The sequence below is a fragment of the Trichechus manatus genome, unplaced genomic scaffold (genome assembly GCF_000243295.1).
Source record: "Trichechus manatus latirostris isolate Lorelei unplaced genomic scaffold, TriManLat1.0 scaffold00014, whole genome shotgun sequence".
NCBI lineage: Eukaryota > Metazoa > Chordata > Mammalia > Sirenia > Trichechidae > Trichechus > Trichechus manatus.
In genome coordinates, this window is record NW_004443950.1 from 11,725,398 (window position 1) to 11,736,855 (window position 11,458).

The following is an 11,458-nucleotide window of genomic DNA, read 5'->3' on the forward strand; positions in this document are numbered from 1 at the left end:
TTTTTCCTTTTTTTTTTCAAGTTTTTTTTTTTTCCCCCGTGTTTAATTTTTTGTGTGTTTTGTTTTTTTGCTTCCTCTTTATTTGAAATGCCTGTGACTGGTCTTTTTCAGCAAATATTAACTCTTAAAAGTGAAACCGTGAAGAGGTTTGGGGTTTGGATACTAGTCAGTAGAAATGACATAGGACTGGTCATGAAAAGTGTGGCTTTAATGTAGACACTACATTCCATCTTTTTTTTTTTTTAATTTTTTTTGTGTGTTTTTTTTCCATCCTGTGGTATTTAAAAATTTTTTTTTTTTGTTCTTTTTATCTGCAGCACAAACATCCCCACATGAGAAAGCGAACACAGGTCACTGAAACAAAGGAAAAGGTGGCGAGAGAGCATACACACAAAGGAGAGCGTCCACCTGAAAGATGGAGAATCGAAAATGTAAAAGGAAAAGAAGCCACGACTTCGTTTGCCAAAGACTATGAGAGCCGATCTGGTATGTAATATGTAGTACTCATCAGGACAAAATTAAAAACAACAAAAAACTAAAAAAAAAAAAAAAAAATTACAAAGGAAATCTTTAGAAAGGGGGTTGGCAGGAAAATTGATTTCTATAGGGCTGTATTTATACATATGGTAGGGATTCTTTTTTGGCAGCTACTGGCCAGTGAGAGCTGTGCTTTTTCTGTACAAACCTGGAGTGAGTGTGTGGCTTAGGGCTGGGGAGAGCGGGAGCCTCCACTCTGTGTCAGGTGGCTGAGAGGCCACCAGGGGGCTGCAGGGGTCTGTGTGGCTCTGGGAAGCACGGCCTGAGCGCGTGTCTCCCGAAGCCCACGCACTGCGCAGGAGCGCCTGGCGGCGGACAGGCCCGGCACATCTGCCGGGGGCGCTGGGGGCCGTGGTGGTGGTGGTGTGCAGATGTGTACGTTTACTTATTTCAAAAAAAAAAGAAATATAGATGAAATGGTGGTTTTTCCTTTTTTTTTTTTTTAAAGCTACAAAGCACATGAGAAATGTTCTTTTTTTTTTTTTCTTTCAAATTCTAAATGTAAAGACTCAACTAAAACCGGATTCTACAGCATTCTACGGAAGTACACAGCCGTCAGTCACTCTGGGGTCGTAGGTTAGACAGGGGCTTGATACAGAAAGGCTGTGTGTCTTACAAAGGCCAAAAGGTCATGCTACCAGGAGATCGACGTCAACAGCAAAGAGTCCGGGAAGCAGTCTGGAGAGAGAGAGATAAGGGGGTCCAGTCTGACCATTTTCTTTGATTTTAAAAACCAACCAACCAACCAAAAAACCCTAGGACATTTTTCATTATGTTGGGATCGGGCAAGATGGGGCAGCATCACACGAGGGATCAAGAACCCAAGTGAAGCCCATTCCAGGATCGCTGGGAAGCTTTACCCCACAGGACGCTGGTCAGTCTACAAATCCGACTCCCCTTGGCCACACCTGCCCCCTTCTCCACTTTCTTCCCTTCTGCCCAGCATGCCCTCTTGGAGGTGTTTGGCTTCAACTCTGCAGATCAATTGGAGACATGACTCGCATGTCCCCTGCCCTCAGCTGCTCTGGGAAGCAGACCAAGTCTCCCTTTTGTCTGATTCTTGCCTCCTTAACATGAATAAAGAAAACTCAGGAGACAACGATTGGTCAGAGCAATGATTCTTCTAAATACTTGAAATCAACCACCACCACCACCCAAAGGAGAAGTGTCTTTGAACTGTTGTTGGGGGCATAGGCTAGGGAGATGTTCAGGGTGTTGGCCATTTTTAAAGGGGTTCTAGAATTCACACAAGAGCAGGACAGAACCGAAAGCACACCGCCTCAGCGGGTGGGAAGCAGAGACAGGCTAGACTAACGCCAGGCCCTTCTCTGCACCCCCTGCTCACAGAAATTGAGTCTTAGGGAGTAAAATCACATGGCTGCTCTTAAAAGGATGGACTCCCCAATCAAGACTCCCGTCACCTGTGTGTGTGCATATGTGTGTACACTCACGCACAGGCACGCTCGTGTGCTGGCCCCAGGGAAACCTTGATGAGCAATGGGATGGTGGTCAGTTCTGTCTGCAGCTCTTTCTAACACAAACTAAAAAGATTTATATATATTTGTATATATATAAGTTTTTGTTATGCCTTTTTAAAGTTTATTTACCAACTTGGATTTGTTAGTGGTGTGTGTGTGCGCGCGCATGTGCAAGCTTTTCTGAGTGCTGGAATCATTACCAAATAGGTTGCTATACGGGACAAGAGGTCAGTACAAGCCGCAGCCCCGGAGGTTGTTGGCAATGATGATGTCGGTGACGGCGTCGAATACCACCTGGATATTATTCGTGTCTGTGGCACAAGTCATGTGACAATAAATTTCTTTGTTGGGTGAGCGATTTTTGCTTTCAAATTGTGCTTGGATGTAGGCGGCTGCATCTTCATAGGTATTGGGGCCTGTAACAGACACACAAGAACAGGGGAGAGCCCCGGTGAGAGCTGGGGTGGGTCAGGCTGGGGACTCGAAGGCAGAGATGTGGGCTGGGGCAGTTTTCAGGAGGCCGATGAGACACAGCAAGGGACCAGAGGAAGGCGGCTGTAGGAACTGCTGGGCGTTTGTTCTCCAAGGAACTGTGGCAGCATTTCAAACTGAAAATGACGGAAGGTTAGCATTTGCCTGGCTTTTTTTTCAGGGTCTTTTCCCTGTGTTTTCTCACTGATCGACCCAGGAGCCCTGGAAGAACACGGCCACAGGTTCCCCCTTCTGCCTTCCTCATGAGCACATGGAGGCCCAGAGGGCCTGGGTCTACCATTCCAACACTTCCTTGGGTCTAAGCCAGCTCTGCTGCTTCCAGAAACCAAGAAAATAAAGTCAAACCAGCAGGGGCTGGTGGTGGCCCCTGGCTTGGGCTGTTTCAGAGGGAGGACCTGCACTTCTTCCTTACAGGGGCGGATTACTCAATAAGCAAGGTAAACATGGGCTTACCTGTGTTTACTTCCTAATCTGTGGTGAAAAACGTGAAATTGTTCACTACAGATTAGGAAGTAAGCACAAGTAAGCCCGTGCTTACCCTGTTACTGAGTCATCCGCCCCTGTCAGGGATTGTAAATTTGAAAAGAGGTTTTGATTCTGTTGGAAGGTGCTGTGGGATTGGGAGAGAGATGGCAGCCATACCTAGAAGCAGAGTCTTTGATGTGGTGAAAAAATGTGAAACTTCACAACAGATGATCTGGTAAGCAAGGCAAGCACTGTGCTTACCTTGCCTCTTGGATAATCTGCCCCTGCTTGATGGAATCCTTGAATGAGAAGCCACTTGGGGGGCTGGGAGTCTCTCTAAGCAAGTTCAGCTCTGGGTGAGTGGCCAGGATCTGGGATCCTTGGTATCCCCAAATTGAGACCTTTAAAGGGGATATTGGAGCCCTGGTGGTGCAGTGGTTAAAGTGATCGACTGCTAACCGAAAGGTCAGTGGTTCGAAACCACCAGCAGCTCTGCGGGAGAAAGTTGTGGCAATCTGCTTCTGTAGAGATTTACAGCCTTGGAAACTCTATGGGGTCCCTATGAGTCAAAATCGACTTGACAGCATTTTTTTTTTTTTTAAGGGGATGTTGTCATGTGTAACACCCAAATGGGCTCCCCACTGCCCTCACCAATTCCTTGGGTGTCCCCTTGGCTCTGGCTGGGGCTGGGTGAGTGGGTGGGAGTGTCTCTGTGTGACGTAAGTTTTCCAACCAGTATTCAGCAGCTGCAGCCCAAACCCCACGGCTCAATGAAGTACCGTGAAAAGTGGACCAACATAGAAGTGCCTGTAAGTCCAATAAAAGGAAGATGCTGTTTTCCTCAGTGCTACTAGGATCTGACCAATTGTGGAAACAATGTGATCTTCTTCTGAGGATGTGGGGCTATCTCTCTCCCTGCTCCACCTTGCCTGGCCTCATTCTCCATGGGTGTGAGCTACAGGGCTGGGGAATTCGGGGCCAGGTTGAAGAAAGGCTTCTGTAGCCAGGATTGGCCTTAGTTCCTTTAAAGAAACAGAAGAAGCCAGCCCTGCGCTCTAGGCAAACGTGAGAGATGCCCTGGGGTAAGAGATGGGAATATCCCTGGGGGAGGAGAAGGGGGATCAGGGTGGAGAGCAGCCCTGGGCTGCCCACCAGGAGAACCCAGACCCACAAGGCAGAGCCTCCTCCTGGATCCCACCATGAGGCAGAGTCTTCAGCAAAGCTGCTTGTAAAGTGAATTGTATGCAGTTCTCAAAGCCTAAACAGAGCAAGAGACCTGAACCCCATCAAGGGGCTTCATGTGGAGAGACAGCCAAGACAAAGGCACAGATTACAGTAAAAAGTGTCCGATCTCCAGGAGAGGACCCACAGGGACATCCTGTCTGGATGGTGGGGACGCCAGCTCTGCTGAGTCCTCGCCCTTACCCAGCCCCTCTCCTGCCGGCACACACGGATCCAGCTGGTCCCTTAGAGCCCACCTTAGAGCTGGTCCCTTAGAACACCTTCGATGTTCACCACCCCGTACACCCACCCCACCAGCTCATGCCCTCCACAGGCTTTGGCACCCCATGGGGCCCCCACATTCCTTGGTGCCTGATGGCTTAAGACAGCGACATCGGGCATCAGCAAATTGTTATTCTGGAACTCTGGACCATGGGATGGGAAGTAATTGAAATTACTTTTGCTGGGTTTGAGGTGGATTAAAAAAAAAAGATGGTGGTTGAGAAAGACGTGCTGTGAAGCAAATGAACAGAAGCAAAGGGAGGGAGGGCCCGCTCATAGGAAGCGGGCTGTGCTGCTGCCAGTGGCCCGTGTGTGTGCCCTGGAGGGTCTCCACTGGGTGACTACTTGTCAGCCATCCTATTGTTTTTGGACTCAAATTGGAGCCCTCTGAAGGCAGCGGGGAACTCAGATGTTTTGCAAATCCAGATGACTTTCCCTGGGGGCATCGATTGGGGGCATCCAGTGCCCCATACTACACAGCAAGACCTGTCCCAAATCAGACTCCATTGGGGCCCCTGTCCCTGAGGACAAGGGTGAGCCTTAGGATTGGGGCTGCCCCCTGAAGATGGCATTGGCCTGAAAGGACCTGTCAGGGCTTGTGGGCTGCTCGGCTCCATCCTGTTACCAACTTTCGAAAGAACTGAATTGGTCCGGGAGGGCCTTTGCTGAGGGTGGGAGGTCAGCAGTGGCTGCCAAGAGCGTGGGTGCAGCCTGGCTCTGGCAGCAGGCAGGCCCCGCCCATTCACATGGCAAGCCTGGACCCTGTCCCGAGCCCTCCTGTATTCGCTCCGCCCTGCAGAGGGCACCTCCACCCGGCCAGTTCCCCTTCCCTGGTTTCCACCCTCTGTCAGAGCGCTGACACCAGGACTGTCCTTCCCTCCCACGGGGCAGGCATTATTATGATCTGCTGTGGCACCCGCAGTCCCTGGGTGGTGCAAACAGTTAAGGTGCTTGGCTGCTAACTGAAAGGTTGGAGGTTCGAGTCCACCCAGATGCGCCTTGGGAGGAAGGCCTGGCAATCTACATCTGAAAAATCAGCCATTGAAAACCCTATGGAGCGAAGTTCTACTCTGACACACATGGGGTCGCCATGAGTCGGAGTCGATTGGACAGCAGCTGATACATATCCCTGGTGGCCCAGTGGTTAAGCGTTCGGCTGCTAATAAAAAGGTCAGCAGTTCGAATCCACCAGCCACTCTTTGAAAACCCTATGGGACAGTTCTACTCTGTCCTATAGGGTCGCAAAGAGTCAGAATTGACTTGATGGCAACAGGTTTGGTTTGTTGGTTTGTTTTTATATATATATATATTTTTTTTTTTTTTACTGTGCCACCCAGGTTTCCACGAGGCACAGGGAGATGAACTAACTTGCCCAAAATTGCAGGTGGTCAGGCTGCTTGGGTCCCCTGCTCTCCTGGAGACTTTGTGCTCCTCGTGGCTGTCGTAGGAGCGGAGAGCCTGGAGTAGGGGCACGGTTCCCGTGCCTGGTCCCTCTCTCGGCCCTGGGATGGGCAGAAGCCTTGCAAATTCACAAGCACACAGAGCACCCAGAGGATGCAGGCCTTCTTCACACCCGAGGAGAAGGGTGGAGACTAGATCTATTCTGGAATTCCGGAGCCCCTGGCTGGGACCTGTGTAGCCTTTGGGCCTGAGCCCATGCCCATAGGCTGCCCTCTGGGGTTGTGTTGGTGAACCCCTCCGGCGTTGTGTTGGTGAATGGGTTCTTGGCTGAGTCAACCTGTGCCCTTCCCTGGAGGGCAGGACATACCCTTCTCTACAGCGGTGTGGTCACAGGGCCCAAGCCCTCTGTGCTCTCAGCATGCAAAGGTGACTCCACTCGGCCTGCAGGGCCAAGGGATGGGCCTGGCTTCCCATCAGCACTGCTTTATGCCTAAGCTGCAGCCCCTCGTGGGATCCCGGGGCCCCAGAGCTGGTCTGTCCTACAGCAGCTGCCCTCCCTCTACTGCCGAGACAGTCCGGTGCCTCACCCCCCACCCCACTCAGGGACAGTTCCCTGAGTCAGATGGGAGAAAAAAGCCCCAGAGAAGACAGAAAAGAGGGAGGCAGGATGAAGGAGGCTTGTAGATAATTGGAGCATTTGATTTGGGGAAAAGGTTGAAGGAGGAGGTCTGATAGGGTGGGGTAGGGAGAGAGGAGGCATGGTAGGGGTGGGGAGGGGAGAGAGGAGACACAGTAGGGGTGAGAGAGGAGAGACAGTAGGGGCGAGGAGGGGAGAGAGAAGAGACAGTAGGAGTGGGGAGGGGAGAGAGGAGATAGTAGGGGTGAGGAGGGGAGAGAGGAGACAGTAGGGGTGAGGGAGAGAGGAGACATAGTAGGGGTGGGAAGGGGAGAGAGGAGACACGGTAGGGGTGGGGAGAGGAGAGAGGAGACACGGTAGGGGTGGGGAGGGGAGAGAGGAGGCATGGTGGAGTGGCAGTGGGGTGGGATGACCTGGCTGGGCACAGGCAGGACTGCCACACACAGTGGTGCCTATGCTCAGGGCACCAAAGCACGCAGTAGGAAGGCAAGTGGGAGCTGAAATGCCGCCGGGGCCCCACCCTCAGGCCATGTGCCCACCCACAGAGTGGAGGAAGAGGAATTAGAATGTTCTAATTCATGCAAAGGTGCTTTGTGGACCAGCCCCGGCCCTGGGCATGGGTGAGGGGAGGCTGCGGGTGAAATTGGGGAGGCTCTCCTGCAAGGTCACGAGACCCTCCTAGAGGGAGACCTGGGGAGGAGGGGAATGGAAGCCTGTGGTCCTGTCCTGCCTCCTGATCTCTGCCATGTCACCTCTGAGTCACCTGGTCACGACACCACGGCTTAGGAGAGGACATTTCCCACCACACCCAGGGCTGCATCCTGGCAAGGACCAAACCTGGCTGCACCCTGAGTGCTTCCTCCACAGCCTGCCAGTCTCCTCAGGTGGCCCCAAGCACTCTGTTCTTGGCTGGCCGGGCGGCCTGTTCCCTAAGCCCACAGGCGGTCGGGCTCCTGCCCCTACCTGGGCCTTCTGGGGGAGACCAGGGCCACATGACACCCACCTGTGTATTCAGGGAAGCAGATGGTCAAAGGTGACTTCTTGATCTTCTCGCCAAAGAGATCTTTCTTGTTGAGGAATAGAATGATGGAGGTGTCGATGAAGAACTTGTTGTTGCAGATGGAATCGAAGAGCATGAGAGACTCGTGCATGCGGTTCTGCAGCCCCAGGCGGGGAGAGAGAGCAAGACAGACAGCGAGAAGGAGAGACACGGAGACAGGGAGAGAGAAGAAGAGAATTAGGCTTAAGAGAGAGCCCTGGGCGACTCAGCGGCTCATGAGGGGCAACTGTGCCCCCTCCTCCGACGAGGCTGGTAGAGAGAACCTGCTATTGTAACGTCTCATGGGGCATCTCATTCCCCAAACTCAGAGCACACCCTCACCCAGCATCTCAGGCTTAGTGGCAGAGATGACTGGGAGCCAACCGTGGCTCCCTGGGTGAGGATGAGGACAGGGCGACCCAGGGCGCTGCCCGCCATTTGAGGAACGCGTGTGCAGTTGTGTGCGTGTGTGTCTGTGCGTGCATGTGTAGGGTATGAGTGTGTGTGCGTGGGTGGGTATGGGTGTGTATGGGTGTGCTGGGGCAGGCAGCCCCTGAGCTGGGCTTTGGCCTCCCTTGTTTGGACTTTCCTCTTGGGCCCAGTTCTGGGGGAGGGTCCTCTGGGAGTGGTACGGGACTTCCAGGTCCCTCCTGTCTGAGGGGAAGCCATGCCAGGCTCCCCCGGCTCCTCGGAAGCCACCACGCAGGGTAGCTGCTCCCAGGTAGGGCTGCCACCAGGAGCGGCTGGTGGACCGGCCATACCCTCTAGATGGGTCAAACTCAGCCACATCTGACCCTGCAAGGAGTTTTGAGCAATTCAGATGTAAATTACTGCCATGCACACAGAAGTTTGTTTGGCGAATGAATGAATGTGACAGCCACCCCAAGTAAAGCAGAGCCTGTGGAGGACACCCTGGGCCAAGGACTGACCCGTCCCACTTTGGGATGCCAAGCACATTCGCGTGGGCCCTGTTTCTCGGCAGTGCAGAGATCATGCCACTTGCTCTGTAGACTAGCCCGTTTCTGGCTGGGGAGGTGCCTCCTCCAGGGACTGTATCCCTGGCACAAGGACCCTGTCCTCACCCTGGGCACCTCCCACCACAAACCCAGCTCCATGGCCTACAGTCCAAGCCCATGAGTAATCCCTGGTTAAATTCTTAGCTCTAAATTAAGAAGACTAAAACAAATAATAGGAAAGAGAAGGGACTTGGTGTGGAGATGAACTCACTCCCCTAGGGATAAGCAAACACTAAAAAACCAAACCAAACCCGTTGCCATCGAGTTGATTCTGACTCATAGCGGGCCCTATAGGACAGGGCAGAACTACCACATAGGGTTTCCAGGGAAGGGCTGGTGGATTCGAACTGCCGACATGTTGGTTGGCAGCCAAGCTCTTAACCACTGAGCCACCAGGGCTCCAAGCAAATACTAGGAGCTGAGTAAATCACTTGTTCAATTGCCACGACCTTCTTCCTCTGTCTGAGCATAGGAGGGGGAGGAAGGTGATGGGGAAACCATCAATGGTGGCCGAGGCCCACTCTGTGCCAGCGCTGGGCCCAGCACTTCACCTGCCCTGTATATTTAACCTCATTAATCCTTAGGGGACACTGAGGTGACATAGCAGGGACACAGGAGAGCAGAGACTTGTACCCAGCTCTGGGCCAGATTCAGGGCCTCAACCCTGTACTCTAAGTCTGAGACATGGCTGTAGGTAGGGGACTTTAAGGGTCCTGTGTTGAAATGGGCTATGGCCCACTGCCACAAAGCAAGGGGCTGTTGACATCCCTTGGCTGACCCCAGGGGCTCCTCTGACGGGCTCTGACCTGCTCATGTAATGGGTTTCTCTGGTGAAGATCATTAGTCTGTGGCCTTCTGAAGAGTAAATAATGACAGTGTTACCATTGGTCAGCTCAGCCTTCAGTATTCCCTCCACGACTGCATCATTATACCCTTGACCTGACAATTGTCCCCAAGCCCTTGTTTTTATTGGCTCAAGCCAGTTGGCAAAGGGGGGCAGTCTGAGGTGTCAGCTGCCCCTTGGGAGCCCCTCAACAACTGGCATGGTCTTACCACCCCCACTGTAGTAAATGGCGCTGTCCTTTTACTCTGCTAAACAGATGCAGTAAACTCATATGCTCTTATGCCCCTCTAACGCCAACCAGTACACTGCATTCTCAGCTCCCACTGCATTCACAGGGTCCCACTTCAGGGGGTGGGCTCATTTGCCTTGTACTGTCTCAATGGTGTCTGCTCAGAAAAATGGCAGGTGGAGGTTTCCTAGGAGGCCAAGCCAATCCTTGCTCAGGGCCACCTATGAGGGCAGACTGGAGACCTCCAAGAGCCCAGGGATTCAATAGGAGACTGGCCCCTTCTCCCCCCACCGTAGAGAGTTCCCTCATCCCACAGAAACTCAACAAAAAGCTGAAAACCCGCAGCCAGAGGCATGCTGCCAACTCCAACTCCACAACTCTCTTGAGCCTGCTGTGGTCTATGGTTGCTGGGGGGATGCCCAGGGCATCATGCAGGGCCACCAGGGTGACCAGAGCTGAGGGTGGGGGGCTGTGTGCATTTGGCATGTGGGCTGGCCTTGTCTCTTCAACATGAGACCACCCAGCTTAGGTTTGGAGGAGGAATCCAGGTTGGCTGGCCCAGGCAGGCTCCATGGTACCACTCCACTAATGCTCAGCTCCCCCACCCCCGCTGCCACCACACACACCCAGGGCTGCAGAGTGTCCCCGCACTCACTCACTCATTGTTCCAGCCAATGTTTCCTGGCATGTGTGGACCAGGCCCCTGCTGGGCTGATAGGGGGCTGCAGGACCAACATGAACGAGGCTCCTGCTCTCCAAGAGCTCATAGTTTAGTTGGGGAGAGGATGCTCATACAGTAGAAAGGCCTGAGGTCCCAAGAAGGAAGCCGAGTGGGATAGGGACACGCACAGTCAGACTTCGTGTCGCGGGGAAAGCCACCGAGAAGGGTTGATCCTGGCAGTGCAGGTGGGACCTTGAGGAAAGGAGCTGACTGCAGGGAGTAGGCGGTGCCAGTGCCGAGACCCCTCCACGCCCCACATGCCTGACCGTCACCAAGCTGCCAAGAGCACAGGCTGTCCTTACAAGCTCCCAGGAGGAGACAGACGCAGGAGTACATTTAAAACGCAAACACACGTTTGAGAAGAGGAAGAAGCCAGGGGTCACAAACAACCACCAGCCTTCTCGCGGAGCCGCTGGGAACCCTCCCTGGGGCCGTTTCCTCTGCTTGCCAGGCCTGGCAGGAGGGCCCCAAGTCCTCTGCCTGCCAGGCCTGGCTTCAGCAGGAAGGTGGGCTCAGCCCTGGGCAGACCCGCCTCCCATCCTCACCTCCATGACACTTGCAACCATCCCTGGTGGGGGGCGGCTTGTCGCCCCGAGTCCTGCTGCCCCCACAGAACGTGCCCACTCCGAAAGGTGGCCCGCCGGCCCCTTCGTGGTGTGGGCGTGCCGGCGGAGCTGCTTGGGTACCGACACAACACAGCACACTCACGCTGGAAACAAGCTGGCACTTTTTATTAATGGTTGATGACTAATAAATACATTACTGCAGCCAATAAATTATTACAACTAGAGATTTATTAAACCAACAAGTCACTCTTACAAAATTACAGTTAATTCGGGGTGGGTGGCGGCAGCGGGGTTGGGAGGAGGGACTACTTTGCCTAAGAGAGAAGGCTTTGCTAAGGAGGAAGGGGGCACCAAGCCCACCCTGCCTGGGAGGCGGGAGGGGGGCAGACAGGTGGCAACAGAGTGGGAAGGGGGTCCGGGGAGGCTGAGGATACATGGGGCGGGTGGTTGAGCGGGGGGGATGGGTAGAGATGACCAGGAGGTGAGGGGGGCTGCTGGCCTGGCTGGAGCTGTCCCTGCCTCCAGCTGGG

The 11,458-nt window shown here is 53.6% G+C and overlaps 1 protein-coding gene across 2 annotated transcripts in view; it reads right to left on the bottom strand.

Annotated features, from left to right (window-relative positions):
- Positions 1–982: 982 nt before the first annotated feature.
- Positions 983–11,458, bottom strand: part of GNAO1 (G protein subunit alpha o1) — a 179,071-nt gene continuing 168,595 nt past the window's right edge. The window contains exons 7-9 of one of the 2 annotated variants that reach the window (XM_004371574.1): positions 7,517–7,670; positions 2,216–2,431; positions 983–1,215 (exon numbers count right to left, since the gene is read on the bottom strand). In XM_004371574.1, the coding sequence (XP_004371631.1) occupies positions 2,244–2,431; positions 7,517–7,670 (342 nt within the window). In that variant the 3' untranslated portion in view covers positions 983–1,215; positions 2,216–2,243. Of the gene's footprint in view, positions 1,216–2,037; positions 2,432–7,516; positions 7,671–11,458 lie in introns of those variants that run through there. The other variant, XM_023726891.1, reaches the window with a different exon arrangement.